This window comes from Passer montanus, unplaced genomic scaffold, assembly GCF_014805655.1.
Source record: "Passer montanus isolate IOZ18808 unplaced genomic scaffold, ASM1480565v1 scaffold164, whole genome shotgun sequence".
Classification (NCBI taxonomy): domain Eukaryota; kingdom Metazoa; phylum Chordata; class Aves; order Passeriformes; family Passeridae; genus Passer; species Passer montanus.
In genome coordinates, this window is record NW_024363605.1 from 59,028 (window position 1) to 76,159 (window position 17,132).

The 17,132-nt window shown below is 41.8% G+C and overlaps 1 protein-coding gene across 1 annotated transcript; it reads right to left on the minus strand.

Annotated features, from left to right (window-relative positions):
• Positions 1-7,769: 7,769 nt before the first annotated feature.
• On the minus strand, positions 7,770-16,881 carry FAM174A (family with sequence similarity 174 member A). Its single transcript, XM_039703596.1, has 3 exons — positions 16,536-16,881; positions 11,748-11,882; positions 7,770-8,330 (listed from the first exon to the last, which is right to left on the minus strand). The coding sequence occupies exons 1-3, from the start codon at positions 16,844-16,846 to the stop codon at positions 8,309-8,311; spliced, it is 468 nt and encodes a 155-aa protein (XP_039559530.1). The 5' UTR covers positions 16,847-16,881; the 3' UTR covers positions 7,770-8,308.
• Between the last annotated feature and the right edge of the window lie 251 nt (positions 16,882-17,132).

Sequence of the window (17,132 nt, forward strand, 5' to 3'; positions counted from 1 at the left end):
CAGGGTCAAAAAGAGCACACGCCACTTCATGGACATCGGCAGGTGTATGCACCTCAGGAGAAATCATGTGAAGCATTTGCATAACTTCAGTAGACCCCACACCATGTCGAGCAACTGTCTGTTATAAATGGGAAGCTTGACTAGGCCAATATTCAAGAAGCAATCAATTTATTAATTAATATGGTAAAGTATGAGCAATACAGCGCTGGGTACGGTGGGGGAAGTTTTCCCTCCAACTGCACACCAATAGTTGAGGCTTACAGATATTTATAGGGGTACTCATAAGCTTTCTCAGCAGTTTCTATTCCAAATTTTTACGTCACAATTCTATACACTATTGTGATTTAGTTTTTCTCAGGATATGTCCCAGAAAGGAATATTCCCAGATGGTGGTGGTCCGGCTTCCGAAAGAAAAAAGAAGTCTCAATCAATTTATTAATTAATATGGTAAAGTATGAGCAATACAGCGCTGGGTACGGTGGGGGAAGTTTTCCCTCCAACTGCACACCAATAGTTGAGGCTTACAGATATTTATAGGGGTACTCATAAGCTTTCTCAGCAGTTTCTATTCCAAATTTTTACGTCACTATTGTGATTTAGTTTTCTCAGGATGTATTCCAGATAGGAGTATCCCCAGATGATGGGGTCTAGCTTCCGAAAGAAGTCTCCCAGCTGGTGAGGTCCAGATTCCAGATCACCTTTTAATTGCAAGGACTATAAAGTTTCCACACATATCACAATCACAGTACACACGTTGCCTGTATGTACCTGACACAAAACACAGCTTTGTATTTCACATCTCATAGAGTTTTATCCGTGTCTTAAATGACAGAGGTTCATAGGTGTTATGAGCAAGACCCCTGATCACAGGAAAAGCCTGGGGGCCCCCTGGCGAGGCTGCAGCACCTGCCATGACCCGTTCCGTGGGCCCCACGGGAACAACAGCAGCTGCCTGACTGCGAGGCGGTGCGACAGCACTCGACGCCGCATCCCCCACAGTACCAGCAGAGCCAGAGGAGCCTCCTCCGCGATCCCGCAGACGCTGCGAGGAGGCAGGCTCGCGCACCTCATCGGCCGTAGCTCCGACTTCCCTCCAGAATCGCCTGGGGTCCTTCGATCGCACGGTCACCTGGCACGGGGGAAGAGTCCACACACCCGGCAGGGAGGATCTGCGGCCCCGGGAAAACACCGGTCTCCCGCCGGCCGCGTCAGCAGTCGCGCTAAAGATGAGCACCCCAGCGCCCTGCCGCACCGCGGCCCCCGCGGAAGGCGGGGGCTGCGGCGCCGAATCAGCCGGCCGCCCGGCAGTGCCGTCCGCCACAGCACTGGCAGACGGCGCCGCGGTGGACGCAGGCACCGGCACGGACGGCGAACCCGACGCGGAACCACCCTCCCCCGGCGCAGGAGCGGGACGGGACGCAGAGAGAGACGTAGCGCACGGATCCACGCCACAGAGGGACGACACAAGGGAGGTTGGCACAGCCCCTATCAGCACCTGCCCCAGATCATGGGCGGCCGCAGCCGACCCTGCCACCGCTGAACAAAGCGAGGCGGGCAGCCCGCCCACCATGCACCACCGACCAACACCCCGCCTCCGGCGGCTTCCACCGCCTGCGCATGGCCGGCGGGCTGCGCAGGCTCAGAAACAGGAGAAACTGCCCCTCGGGGAGACGGATCCGAATCTGGAGCGGCCGACCCTGCTCTCGCCGCCTCCAGGGGATATGTTGTGGAATTACCGCAGTGCGGACAGAGCATTGTGACCGAGCCAGGCTCAGTCAAAAACGGACGCTGATCCAGGGGCTCCCCATCGCCCTCGAGTGCCAGGAAGGCACAAGGGGAGGGCGGCTACTCCCCGGCTCCGCCGCCTCCGCGGCTCGGGGCGGGTCGGCCCGGCCAACCCGACTCCCCGGGGCCCCCAGGAGCCTGCGGGACTCAGCCCTCCGGCTGGTCACCCGGGACCAGCGGACTGGGAGCCCGATCCTTCCCGGGGGACCAACCATCTCGCTCGGAGGCGGAGCCATCTTCCAGCTCCCCTTCCTGGGGGGCGGGGGAAGCCTCTGTGTCGCGGAGAAATTCAAATTGCCCTTCGTCCCCAATCAAGACGGAAAAGTTCCTCAGGGACCTCCGAGAGCTACAAAATCCAGACGCGCCCCAAACCACATTTAACATCTGCCACTGCACCAGCATCAATTTCACGCCAGTAGAACGATCATCAAACGCGTCGACCATGAGACGGCGCCCCACGAGAGACCACGTCTCCCCGGAGAGGGCCTCCCCAGGGTCGGAAAAGAACTCCTGCTGTTTGGCCCACAAAAATAATCTTTCAAAATCACTCCAGGAAACGGAGACCTGGTTTCACTCCAGGAAATGTCTCCAGAGGTCCAAAACCACAGACTCCGTCATGAGACCCATAGGGGTGCCGCTATCACAAGAGCAACAAAGCGCCAAACGGGGGGGGGGGGGGGGGGGGGGGTAAACAACACGATCTCACTCGACATCCCGAACTCTGTGCCTCCAGCCTATGCTGCAGTACACGTCGGCGATCACCACATGTCACTATAGGACACGAGACAACACGATGCAGACATGCTGTTGCTCTCAAGGCAGGAAAAAGGCAAGTTTATTTTCTGACTCCAACATTTATAGATTTCCAAAGGTGACAGTGGATTGGAGGGTGAAAGTGCCACCTCTCCAAGGACACTGGACAAACCAACAGTCCATCAAGTTTCTCCTCCTCCATAAAAGAATGCAAAACAGTAAGTTGTTTACAGAAAGTGTGTGAGAAAGTTTGTACAAAAATGCAAACATCAGAAGGCTTAGAAAATCTTAAAATATCAGGGCGACAATGCATCATGGGGTCTCTCCCATAGGAGACAGTTCTCCATGAACATCTCTGACACAGGTCCATCTCATAAGCAACAGCTCCCTGCAAACTGTTGCGATGTGAGTCCATCCCAAAGGCAGCTGTCCTCCCCAGACTTCTGCAGCATGGGTCACTCTTCCATGGGGTGAAGTCCCTCAAGGACAGGCTGCTCCAGTGCAGGAACAGGATCCCACTCTCCATAGATCTCCCACAGGATCACAGCTTCCTCTCAGACATCCACCTGCTTTGGTGAGGGCTCTTCCATGAGCTGCAGGTGGATCTCTGCATCCCCATGGACCTGCAGGGACACAGCTGCTTTGCCATGGTCTTCACCACAGCCTGCAGATGAATCTCAGCTCCAGCACCTGGTGCACCCCCTCCATCTCCTTCTCCACTGACCTTATGGTCTGCATTGTTGTTCCTCTCACATGTTCTCACCTTGCTCGCCTCTGGCTGGAATTGAAACTGTGCAACAACTTGTTGCGCATCTTTCTTCTTAGAAGTGTTATCACAGAGGCATTACCACGATTTCTAACTGGCCCAGGCTTGGCCAGCAGCATGTTTATCTTTGTAGACTCCAGGGATTGGCTCTGTTGAACATGATGGAAGCTTCTAGCAGCTTCTCACAGGAGCCACCCCTGTAGACCCCGTCCTACCAAAAACCAATGCAAAACCAATACAAGAGGAAAGAAATTGAGGGTGTCTTGTTCAGACAAGATGGAGAGGCAGTATAATGATCTTGAAAGAAAGGTCAGATCTGCAACAGAACAAAGCTCTTTTTACTACTCACTGTAGCTTCAGTGCAATAGGCTTACAATTACTAGAAACAAGATTTAGCTTTCATATCAGGAAAGGCAAAATTAAAGATCTGACAGAATAGACAGTGAAACTTTGAATTAAATTTTACCACCTGTCTGAGCAATCTTCTTACTGCAAGTGTACTGCTAACTTTCAGAAACATCACAAAAATGCTGAGGTATACATGTCTGCTTTGATTCAGCAGATTTAATCTGTAAAACTTTATCTTTGTAAAAGATAAAGTGTTTTCTGTTTAGGAAGATGAGAAGCCTTTGGACTCTATCAGAGCACAGAATAAAAATTACTGTATTTGGTCTGAATAGAAATCCACAGTCACACATCTCTTTTTGGACAATGCCCAAGGCAGATAAAAGGAGTAATATCAGCCCAAACATATTGCCTGTGAAATCTCCCAGGGTTCAAAATGTGGGATATAGACCTTTCAATAATGTAATATTTTGAAGAAGTTTCTTTAAGATTCCTCATAAATGCCATTACCTTACCAACAGGCTTTTGGCTGGATTTATCTTCTTTTTGTAAGAAAAAGCTGTCAAATAATAAAGAATTTGTTTCTTAAAAATGAGTACTTCTTTATGCAATTAATGATCCAATCAGCTGTTGAACTGAACCTAACTTTTCTTTAAAACATGAACAATTAAATGCTTGGCTGAGAATCTGTCTTTATGGATCAAGTTTTCTGAAGCTAATAAGAATGAATGTTTGTTTCTATTAAACTGGATGAAGCTTAGGAGAGAAAATTGATGAACAAAGTGCCCATTACCTAGACTGATACAAATAGGTATCAAAAGGAACTCTGGCATAACTTTTGAACTCAGACTACGCCATACATCCAACCTGAATTCCACTGGATGCAACCTCTTTCCAATCCCATCTGCCCTTTCACTGGTCAGCAGAGACATCATCATCTCCCACTCAGCAAAGAGAAGTCTATTCAGAAACTATGAAGCAGTCCACTCATACTGGATCTTTTGAGACTAAAGTTTTTCAGTTGGCTTATGTATAAAAAGATTGTTCCTGGCTCTTACTGGTCAACGCAGAAAATAAAACTGCTTTCTGACTCTTCAGTCACATGGATTTTTCGTGCTTGGACCCATTAATGATATCACAGGATGTCTGCTCCATTATCCTATCAATGGACTGAACTAATGTATTCAGACTTGATCAGGAACTACATATTCTTGTACAAGCTGTGCCTCAAATTAAAATACTGAAGGAAAACAGTCACAAAGCCTTAGCATACAGTAATAGCCTTAACAGTAATAGATATGCTGTGATAGCCTTAATACTGTAAAACTTGTAAAACATTATTCTTTTTTAAATCTTCCAAGATTCTTCTCCGCATTCCATTTTCTGTCTTCAGAAATTCAAGTTATAGAAGAAATCTAGCCTTTCTCCCAGTTTATTTCTCATTAAACTTGGGCTGTCTCCTGTCTTCAAGGACAGCAGCAGATCAGCTCACATTCTTTACTGGCCTATTAATATTTTAGTTCAAATGGGGATAAAATTTTCCATACACAGCTACTCAGTTGCACATTTCATAATTACTTGTCTTCATTTTTTTAAAGTGATAAATAAGCTTGAAATAAACTTCATTTCTCTTTATGCATGGGTCAGTTGTGTGGTGGCATATTCTTTCCCAAATTTTTGAAAGTATGTTAGAACAGCTCTACGAACAGCTTTTCACAAGCAGTTGGAAATGGTACTGATGGTGTTGCAACTATCAACAGGCGCTGTATGTAACTCACAGCTGCAATTTCCAACAGTTAAGACCAAGATATACAAAACCATGATTATTTTCTAACTAGTGTCTGCAAATGCAATGAAAACCAATTCAGCTACTTAGATACAAGCTGAATAAGGCCAAGGAAGCTTGCTCCATCAACCATATGGTATTGGACATATCAGAAACCAAATCTGTTCCAAAACTTATTACTAGTCATATGATTGCTTCACAGATGGTTTTCCTGTAAATAGAGCATCATGATTTTGGAGGCATGGATGAAAGAAGCCTATAAAAATTTTTGAGAAAATTTGTTGCAATGTTGCAGTGTGTTATCATGGTGTGCCTCAGTTTCACTGGTCCCTCCCCTGAAGATTCTTTCCCCAGGTGTCAATCACCTATCCTCTCCCCCACCCTGACTCCCGCTGTCTCCCCTCCACCACTCTCAATCAACCCAGAAATTCCAGGGGAGCATCAAGTGATTGGCAGGCTCAAAGAATGCTCTCCACCCCCTGGGGGGCCATTGGCCCATCCAGGTTGTCCCTCTCACCTAAGATGCCCTCCCCCCTTACCTGGTTGGTGGCCCCTGTGTTCCCTCCCCTCCCCCTCATCCCTGGGTAAAAGGACAGGACACCATGTGCTGGGGGAGTTCTGGTGGAGCTGTTATTGCATTCAGAGGCCATGTGGCCCAGAATAAAAACTCTGGATTAAACCCTCCATCAGGACTGACTCCTTCTTCACCATCACCTTAAAAGGTTTCTCCAGCACAGGGAGGCCTGAGGAGTGACCCTCTTCTACCAACAAACTCCAGCCTATAAGCACTGGAGCTTGGGCATGCCTGGGCTTGTCCTCATGTGCCCAGCTGCAACCCACCGGTAGCTAAATAGCATCTCTAGGGAGAAAAGACCACAGGTGCCACTATTTGGTTCAGCAGCAGGGACCAGACAAGCCAAGTGTTCAGTAATACTGGTAAAATCCAGTATGGCTGGGGGGTTTTTCCACCATAAAAATTTGCTTGGAAACATAAATAATCTGTTCCATTTTGGTTTTTTTCTGCAGGAAAACATCAAGGTTTACCCACAGCATATACAAGAGCTTAAAGAGTGATTGCATTTTCAGTGATTTTAACTTGCTTGAACAGTTCAAATATCTGTGCATAACATGGATAACACCTATTCAGGGTGGCTCAAAGCCTAGAAAGATTCTACATTGAATTCTAGGATGTCAGGAACAGTCTATACTTCTGAAAGATTTCAATTATGTTTAGTTTAACACTGATGGTCCCCTCTATATATGGAAACAGCATACTTTGTCGTCTGTCATTTACTGTTCTCTCACCTGCAGTCTACAACCCAGTTATTTACTATTTACTACTTCTTTACTGTCTCCAGATTGCACAACTAAGCAGTTCCAAGAATTAGTGCTGTATTTCCAGTTTAGTTTTATCTTTACACATAAGCAGAAAAAGCTATGTATAACAGGACGCAAAAAAAAGACTTGCATTTATTGTAAATACAATCTATTTCCCAGCTGTATGTGGCACGTGGGCAACTGTAGGTGAAAATTACCTTGGGAGGCTGATTTGACATCTGAAGTGTTATTAGTGCAAGTAAGAAGGTTTCAATATAACAAATCAGCTGGTAAAAGTAAGGAAAATCTACAGCAGACTCCCTCCCCACCCTATCACTGTAGAAATTACCTCAAAGAAAAGTACTTCAATTTTGTTCAAACACCAAGACGGTGAAGAATCAAGAAAAAATATTCCTCTTTCTCTATAGCCCATAACTTAGGCACTTTGAGGACACATATCACCCCCACCAATACTGCTGTAGAAAGCTTATGGGATATATGGAATTATCAAAAAAAGTACATATTAATTCTAAACTAGAATTTGAACATTTTGTCTACATTATCAAGATTACGGTGGAAACTGCAACACATTAAAAAAGTGTATCTTCCAGGTCTTAAAGATTGTTCTAATAATTTTCATGGCACTAGCCAAAAACTAGATATAACTGCTGTATGTCAACTACATTCATGAAAGTACTACCACACATTTCAGTAACAGCTGCTTCTGATGTTAGTGTTTCATTTTAGAGTTACAGAATATTTAGAATTTTCCTAAAGGTTTATCTCTGCTTCACTACAGGTCTGAATACTGACATCACACAGCAACACCCTAAAGTCACTGAGCCATATCTGCTCACACAAGTTGAAGACAGACCCCACCAAAAATTAACTCAACAGTTGCAATCAGGAGTCTTAACAGCAAGAAGATGTTGCAATAGCATGTTTTACATAATTATATTAATATCCCAAGTATCCTTAAAACATACAGTGTTGGAGCATCACACTAAATGCGAGGAGCACTGTAAACACATTTTATTTTTTCACTGAAGTTTACATGAACAAAACATGTTAATTCAGCTTTTTTAATTCTCAACACAGAAGGCAGTGGTTTGGCTTTTTATTGGTAAACAATATATCATCTCCTCAATTAAAATAATGTTCTAACAATTCTGAGAAGTCCACAGTGGCTTTATTTACTTACAATTTAATATCAGAAGAAAAAATTAACATTCCAGGTTACTGTAGAAAAAAAGTGTATACCACACTTGTAATGGCATACAAGACTTGTAACAAGCAAAAAATACCCTGTTTTACAAGTAATCTCCCTTTTAAATAGGTTTTTATGTTATCACAGTTAGTATTCTCTCCCCATAGGTTATACAATGAGAATCTCTATATACAAAAAGATACAACAAATTGATAATTACTTATTGCAAGATGCAAAAGGATGCCATAAAATACACAAATTAAATTAGTTTCCCCCCACTTGCATATCCTCTTGCTTCTTATTTCTCCCATGAAGCAGTCTTCTTCTCTGGTTCTAAGATTAAGTTCTTTCATTGAAAGGCACGTACTTCTCTACAATAGAAGAAACAGATGCATTAATCTGAAATGCCCTGTTTCAAGGCAAATTTAGCCTACGTATTTAAAAATGACACACTATGAAAGAACCCAGAGAGATGTGACATTTTATTATTAAATTTGACTGAAAAAACCTCATAGTTACCATATTACTGTGAAGTAATGAATTCATTTAACCTTTCCAAATAGAGAGAAATCTCATTTACAAAAATAAAGAGGGATTTACCATGATAAATATATTTTGAAACTTCAAGGCTCATGAGTTCCTAGTGAAACTCTGGCACGTCCTGGTAGCATTCCAGTTATGGAATATTAGAAAAAAAAAAAGAATAAATTCCTGTCCTTATGCCTTGCAGCACTGAGCAAGTAGTTTCTGTGTGAAGTCATTCAATGAGGATTGTAAATTCAATGAGGATTGTAGTGTGATATAATTTTGAAAAACAAGAAATAGTGTACTGTCCCTCAGTCAGCATGTATGTAAAGTGGTATTGCAATAGAACAAAGGCTAGAATTTCACACTTGGGCATTTAATAGTAAGCTGTTGAGCTAAATGGCTAAAACCTACTGTTTTGGTAAACTGTCCCAGTCAGCAGCAGCACAGAGACTAGTTACATGTATGATGATCACAGTGGAAGTACACTTAAACTGTGTGTATGTTACAGCTGAGGGCACCAGGGACCTTTTTTCATACAGCTCTGAAAGAAAACAGCAACCCTTGAAAGCAGTAATGTATCTGGACACCAGTATACTAACACTACTATGGTGATTTGTAGGAGAGAAGCCAGATTCTCTGTCTAGTCCTGCAAATAGTCTAACACAATTAACAGATAACCCAAAATAAGCCTACAGGGATTTCTAATATAGGCACACTATTTTGTAGAGTATCACCTTAAAAAAGCTTGATATTTTCAAGCAAGAAAAATGAAAGCAGACTGGGTGCCACTACAGTCTTTTAACAGGTCACAAAGAAATTAGGAAAGAAGACATATTTTTATATATAAAACAATACTTTTTTATATATATACCAAAACTTGACTACTTTGATGTCAATAACAACTGTAAATGAACATGGAGAAAAGAATTTCCTGTTACTGTATTGTTTTTTAGTGCCTTCCATTATGAGTTGCAAGGGAAAGGAACTTAAGCACTAAATAAGCTCAACTGTTAAGTCTAAGTTAAGTAAAACTGCACTGTTCTTTATTTAACAAAGCACTAAACTCAAATAAGTTTTGTTTACTAAAAGCCTCTCTTTCTTGTTCCCAGGTTCCAGGCCTGGCTATATATTTCAGCTACCTTAAAAAAACCCAATTAACCATACCTCTGAATTACTATAAATGTCAGAACAAAGTGTAATGACATATCCCAAGAATATGCAAGTATCATTTTCATGATGTTGTGCTCAGCATCAAGTTGTCTTTGCTTACTTAAACATTTTGTATTCCCTTTAGTCATTGTGCTTAAGCAGTAATGTGAATACGGATTACTAAGTTTCAGTGCAGATGCAAACAAGCTGAAACAAGGGGTAATAAATTAACTGTTAAAAGTACATTCCCAATCGAGATTACAAAAAAGTACTCTAGTTTTCAAACTATCCTCCCAGCAACAATGTAGCTTTGCATAGTTTGAACACCATTTATCAAGCTGCTCTTATGGAGATTTATGGAGTAAATTCACATTGTTCAGCATTGCTTTCATCCTTTCATCATTTCATACAAAAAGTATGAAAATTTTAAAAGCTTCTTCCCATAAAACAGAACACAGGAAAATATCAATATACAAAACCAGAGAAAATTCACCATCTTCACTAAATCTAACTGAAGTCCTTGTTTTGATACTGGGAACTCAGGAAAACAAGAACTTCAATAATTTAAGCACATACTTTCAGAGCACTATTGAAACAACAGTTTAGATACTTCTACTATGAAATACTTCAACAAATTTTTCTTCTCCTTCAAAATGAAGTGTTTAGGAAACAGGAAGGCAGAAAAATCAGAAATAGGCTCTCTGAAAGTTATAATTCTGTAATACTGTTTGTTAATGAAGACTACCTATATTATCATTTTACTTCCTACTGAAAACATAGTCGATACTTTGTAAATAAGCATTTATAAGAGTATCATGTTAACTTCTCATCACATACCTCAACATAAACAAGTATGCTGAATTACAACAGAAGCTAAAATATTTAAGGAAGATGTTGAGGGAATTCCTGGATATAATGTGACAATTACCTATTACATTTTACATATGTTGTGTGTATTATATATATATACTGGAACAAGACTAGTAACACAGGGTAATGGTAAATGCCACATAATTCTAAAATGCAGAGGAATGCTAAGTTGAGATACTCTAGCTATTTTAATCTATTGTGTGGGGGAGAAAAAAAATCAAGAGAGGCTTCTACTTATGAAAAAAAATTAAATCAGCAAGATTTCCATTAAGGAAACAAAGTTAAAGCAGACTGAACATTTCTCTTCAAGTGCCAGAACTGCATCCAAAGTTCCTCCTGATAAAATGCATAACACCTGACTTACCAATCCAATACTTTTAATTCAAGACATCATGTATTGCATTTATCAAACTGTTTTGCTTGAGATTGAATCCGATTTCACATTAAGCAGTGTGAATCAATTACTTGCTGTGACTGGAAGAATTAATCAGATCTCTTCTGATACTTTACAGTAGTCAAATAGACGTTACTATGAACTATTACTGTGATAATCCCATCAATTATTTTTATTGTATCTTCACACATGCAATGTGACAGCATTACTCAATAAGGAAAAAATTTAAGTGTGAATTGCATAAATTTAAATTCGAATTTATCATTTTTAAGGACACTGAGAAAACAGAACAAAAGTTCAAACAAAATTTGGTTTTGGAAGTTCAAACAAAATACAACAAAATTTTTCTGTATCTACAAAGTTTCTGAGAACAGCTTAATATGAATCAGTCCAGCAGTACCAAATGTAAAACCTGGTGCAGGATGATCAGCAACTAACTGCAGACTACTTTAGCCATAAGAAAGCCAAATGAAGCAAAGCTGCTTGAAGCAGAACTCATAGGTGAGAATCCAAGAAATAACTGAGGAGCCTCCAAATTACAAAAAAAAAAAGAGAAGAGAAAGGTAACAGCTAGTTGTTGACTTAACAACAAGCTTCAATGATACTGTATTTGTAACAAAAATATCCTACCTTCCTCTTCATTTCTCTGGAACTCACATGTTGAAGACAAATGGTGTTTATCTTCTTGACCACTAAATTCTTGCCCATTTAAAATTCAAGTGATCTTGACATCCCTTCTCCAACTATGCATATGAAACACAGTAGTGAGCTTTCTCAGAGAAACTGCTTATCACCCACACTCCTTCACTTCTATAGCTAGAAGTACATTCAGGTTCTAAATACAAACCTTCGAGGATGGCTGGCATCAAATAGTGTTGTATCATCATCATCATCATCTTGTTCTAATGGAGTCAACTCCATGTTTTCTATGTTCGTATCCAGAACTCCGTATCTTCGGGTTTTTCTATTTTGCCTTCTGAGCCTGAAAAGTATTTTAAAACATTCAAGTAATGTAAATCTTTTGCTACCTTCTGATCCAATAATGTAAAATACTGCTATATTGATACTTAGTGTAAGTTTTCTAAAATCTATGGTAAAATGGTAAATGTACATGCTTAGCTCTATGAAATTCAGAGGTCTGACAATTCTAAGTGTCAACAGTTTGCATGAAATTATTAAGGCCACTAAGAGTGTCATCTGTAGTTTTGTACAGGATTAATGTAGTGAATACAAAATGGCACTTAGCATCTAAATATAAGAGCCAAATAAAAATATATGCAAAAGCATACTTCTACTGAGAAAAAATTGCCTTGCTACATATTCTCTATGTGTCTTACATATCTGTAAAGAATAGCAGATCAAATCAGGTAGAAACAAAACACAGCTATAGCAAAGCTGTAACTTGTAACATAAGTTATGGCTGACACTAGAGATTTTTATTATAATTTGTGAAGTCTTTTATAGATATCAAAAAATCACCTATAATTACACTTCAGAATAAGACAGATCTTGTAGAGTCAATGTCTTGTCTGCTTCACAAAGCACAGAAGGAAGAGTCAGTAATTCATGTTTCAGGATTAAGGCACAGTGCTTATCACAGACAAGCAGTCTGTCTGCACCTGCTTTTTTCAATCTCCACAGCTTTCTGCATGGGCTTGGGTCCTATGTGCATCAGCCACACAATGAACCATTTCTTTGGCTTTCCTAAACTACTCTTTCACCCATGGAACAAGCCTTGCTCAAGTTCCGGAACTCAGACCAGTAGCCACTCACCAAACACTGTGCAAAGACATCTGTTTACAGAATGTTGACAGAGTCACCTTCAGTAACGGGCTAACAAATATATGAAAGCTATAGGACTTTAAAAAAATCAAAGAATTTGTGTCTAGGTACTTAGTGCTAAAAGCAAAGGTGGTAACAGGTCTTTCATTTAGAAATTCCAGAATTTACAACCCAAGCTAGGTGCCTACAAAACATGTTTACAACATTCAGGAACTTCAACACAGAGCATTTCTGTGCTATTATAAAATAAATTTACTAATATTACAATATTATAGTATTGCTATCATATTACATACAACACATTATACTATACTATTGTATACTGTGCATAGTGACTTCTCTGTCCCACGTTTAGGCACCATTTTAACCTTTTTGTAAGAGATATCAAATACAATACCGAGATTCTCAGCTTCAAATCCTGCCCTGAAACTCTAGTGCACTTACACAACTTGTTTAAATACCCTTCTTGAAAGAACACACAACAGAATTCAATCTTGGTTTATCTTTTCACTACACTCCAATGTATAAAATGTTTCTCCTTTTGGAACTGAGAAGTAAATGTAACCTTGTAAGAATGGGAAGGAGATAAAGTACATACCATTCTTCAAAGTTCTCAAATTTCTAATGTTATAAGAAATAATTAACATGGCCATTTCCTCGACTCTCAATTATTACGTGAAAATGCAGCAACTGTTATCGCAGGCATTTGAGTGCTTCAGACCAGAACAAAATACCCAGATTTTTCATTTAAAGCTAAGGCTACTACCAAAACCAAAAATTTCACTTTTCAGTTCGAGACAAAGTCTTTTCCATGTTCTTCATTTATTTAATCTGGTTTTTATTCCTCAACATAGAAAGAAGTTCTAAAGAAGTTCTACTTCAAAGCACCAAGTAGAATAAAATTCTAAAACTTTTAAGATGACAGTATGATGAAAATAGGGTTGTTTCTTACATATTGTACCTTTTGGTTTTCACTACAGTAGAAGTTAAGCAATTGGGACTACGACAAGCATTGTGAATAGCCTAGCAGATAAGAATCTATTTTAAACACACACACACACACCAAAAAAAAAAAAATTAAGAAGAGGTAGTACATGCTACTCAAACAGTCAATATTTCTGTCAATTTCACTCTACATTTTACCTTTTTCCCTACATTTTACCTTTTTTCCTTAATGGATTAAAATGGAAAGTAAGTGGCTACTGTGATTTGGGAGTAACCTAGGACAATCATGGCAAATGTCTAGGTTGTAGAAAATGCAAATAAAACTTATCACAAAGCTGGCACAGATTTTAGATTCAAGCAAATCCTGTTGAAAAAACACTAATCACTTGCAACTCAAACCCTTCTCTGTGTAAGTAGTTTTAAAACTACAGCTGTAGGAATAGTGGAGATGCTTACTCAACAAGCATGTATGATCATAGCCATGACTCTAAAGCAGTGTCCTGAGTGTTAACAAAAATAATTTAAGATCTTTTACTCTGTGACTGACAACCGCTCAATTGGAAGGGACCTACAACTACTATCATGTCAACTGCCTGATCAATCCAAAATTTAAAGCATGGGTATTGTCCAAATACCTCTTAAACACTGATCCCCTTTCTAAGAAGCCTGCTCCAGCCATTGACCACACTACCTGTAAAAAATGCTTCCTAATGTCCAATTTATACTTCTCTTGGTGCAACTTTGAATCATTCCCATGCATCCTATAGCTAGGATCTCAGCAAGAAGGGATATGCATCTCCTTCCTCAAGGACCAATGGCACCTCAGGGAGCAATGAGGTCACCCCTCAGGCCTCATCTCTCAGCTGCTCCTCAGAGGACAGGCCTTCAAGCTCATTCATCAGCTTGGTTCTCCAGTCTGGTTGTATTCACGTCTTAGTATGCTTCTTACTGTACACAGTTACTCACAAGAAGTGACAATGCTGAATAAAGTTGGACAATCTCCTCTCTTGACTGTTTGGCTGTGCTGTGTGAGATGCACCCAAGGGTGAAGTTGCCCTCCTGGCTGCCAGGGCACATGTTGGCTCATACTGAGCTTGCTGTTAACCAGCACCCTGAGATCCCTTTCTGCATGGCCGCTCTACAGTTGCTTCTCTCCCAAGTAAAACTAGTATCCTGTTCCAGCTGCAGAGCCCAGCATTTGTTCTCGTTATATGTCCTTCCACTGGTGATTGCCCAATGGCCAATCTATCTAGATTCCTGTGCAAGGCCTCTTGCACCTTGAGAGATGCAACTGCGCCTCCCAGTTTCGTGTCATCAGCGAAGTTGCTAATGGCCATCCAACTCCTGTCTCTAGATAAGAGTATTGAGCAAAACTGGCCCTAGAACTGAGACCTGAGGAGCAGGTGACTGGGCACCAGCCTGATGCACCCCTCCTTACTACAACGCTATGAGCCCTGACATTTAGCTGTCTCTTCTACTAGTGCACCACAAATTTGCTCACCCCACAGCTACAGAGCTTGTCCAGAAGGGTACTGTGAAGAACAGCACCAAAAGCCTTACTAAAATCCAGAAACACTACACTCACTTTCTTCCCTTAATCCACTGGGCAAGCAATAAAGTAGAAAGTTTGCAAAAAAGTTTTTACATCTTACAACAAGATATGCCTTCATACCAAGGAAACCTATTCAAAAAATGGGTCATTTGCACTTAATCCTTGTATTTCTTATATAACCACTGCAAGAACATTTCAGCTACAGGTTCAAATTCAAAAACATACACTTTACCTATTCCAAAATTCAGAAGCAAGATGGAATTACAGAATAATGTGAGGTGTAAAGTTTCCAGTTTACAGAAGCACCTAGAAGACAGCACTCCAGCTGCAAATGCAGAATAGCAAAACAGGTATACTGCCAAAACCAGAATATCAAGTAATTACCACTCATCCAGATAATAATGGCAATAGATGAAAATTTTCCTCTCCAGCTCCTGGACTGACAGACTTTTATTTATCTATTTGGCCTTTCCACAGTACTACTCACATCTCCAAATCCAACAGGCTGGTATTACAAGACACATTAACACTGAAAAGTGCCCTCAAGGCTTCTCAAGAGTGATTTGCAATAAGTATGAAACAATCAAAATATCCTAGTTTACTTGGACTTTGTATCTTAGTACATGATACACAAAGAACAGTCCTTCAACTGCCTTTCTAAACTAAATGATGCAGATATTAGACACAATAGGTATATCTAAATGTAATGAAAAGTACATGGAGAACTGGGTCCATAACTGAGGTGCTTTATGCATAATCATACATTTGGGCCTTGCGCTGAAGAATTCAAGTTATTAAAGCATGAGAGAGAGAAGTAAAAATACCAGGACAAAAAAATACAGGGACAAACAATGTACTTAACTGCAAAAGCACATTGAGATACGTGAGAAACAGAAAGACAGGTAAGTGGTAGCAAGCTTCCTAAGTGCCCTTTTCTCTAAAAGACACAAAATAGGTTAATTTAACTGTGAAAGAAAGCATAGAAGAAAGATGTTTACTGACAAAGTCGGGGAGGACAGCTTTGGTAGTTTAGCGATACAGAAGTTTGCAAACTTATCAAAAATCACTCTAAGAACATACAAAATAAATTTAGATGGGCTGACGGATGCCAGCAGCGACAAGTCCACCGGGAGGGCACAGGAGGGAGTCGGGAAAGGCCCAACACTGATGCGCGATTCTCTGTGACGCGAGCGGAGCAGACCGAGCTACCCACACCGGGGAGACTGCACCGGGAGCTTCCCAGAGCAGTCGGGCGCCACTCGCCGGCCCCACAAGGAGGCGCGGGGTCGACATGCTCCGCAGACCCGGCCGCGCAGCTGCGCACCCAGGGCTCACACACCCGCTCCCAGCCCTCACCGCACGGTCCGGATCACGAAGTAGACGATGAGGGCGGCGCTGGCCAGCACCAGCACGGAGAGGGCGCGCTGGGTCATGGGCTGGCCCTGCTCGGGCGGCGCCGACACCTCGGCCAGGCGGCTACTGCTGCTGCTGCTGTTGCTGCTGCTCCGCGTGGAAGCCCCGCCGGCCGCCTCCGTTGGGCGCGGGGAAGCGGTGGCGGCGTCCCGGGAGCCTGGGGCCGCAGCCTCCCCGCACCGGGCGGCCTCCAGCAGCACCAGTAACACCAGCAGCGGCCCCACCAGGAGCCGAAGCAGCGCCGGCGACCGCATCTCCCAGGGCCTCCCGCCCAACACGGCCGCGCAGCGCGGCCGCCGGAAGCGGAAGCACCTCCACTCCCTCTCCTAGGTGTTCAGTAGAGCTTGAGCGCGAGTGAGGGGCTGCTTCGGATGTAACAAATCTAAGGCGGGGTAGTTTTGTGGGGTTTTTTGTGGTTTTTTGTTTTGGTTTGGTTTGGTTTGGTTTTTTTAACCGGTCCTCTGTTTTAGCCCGATTCTATGTACAAAAGAACCGAAATTTTATAACTGACTTTAGTGAAAACACAAATGTTACGGAAAC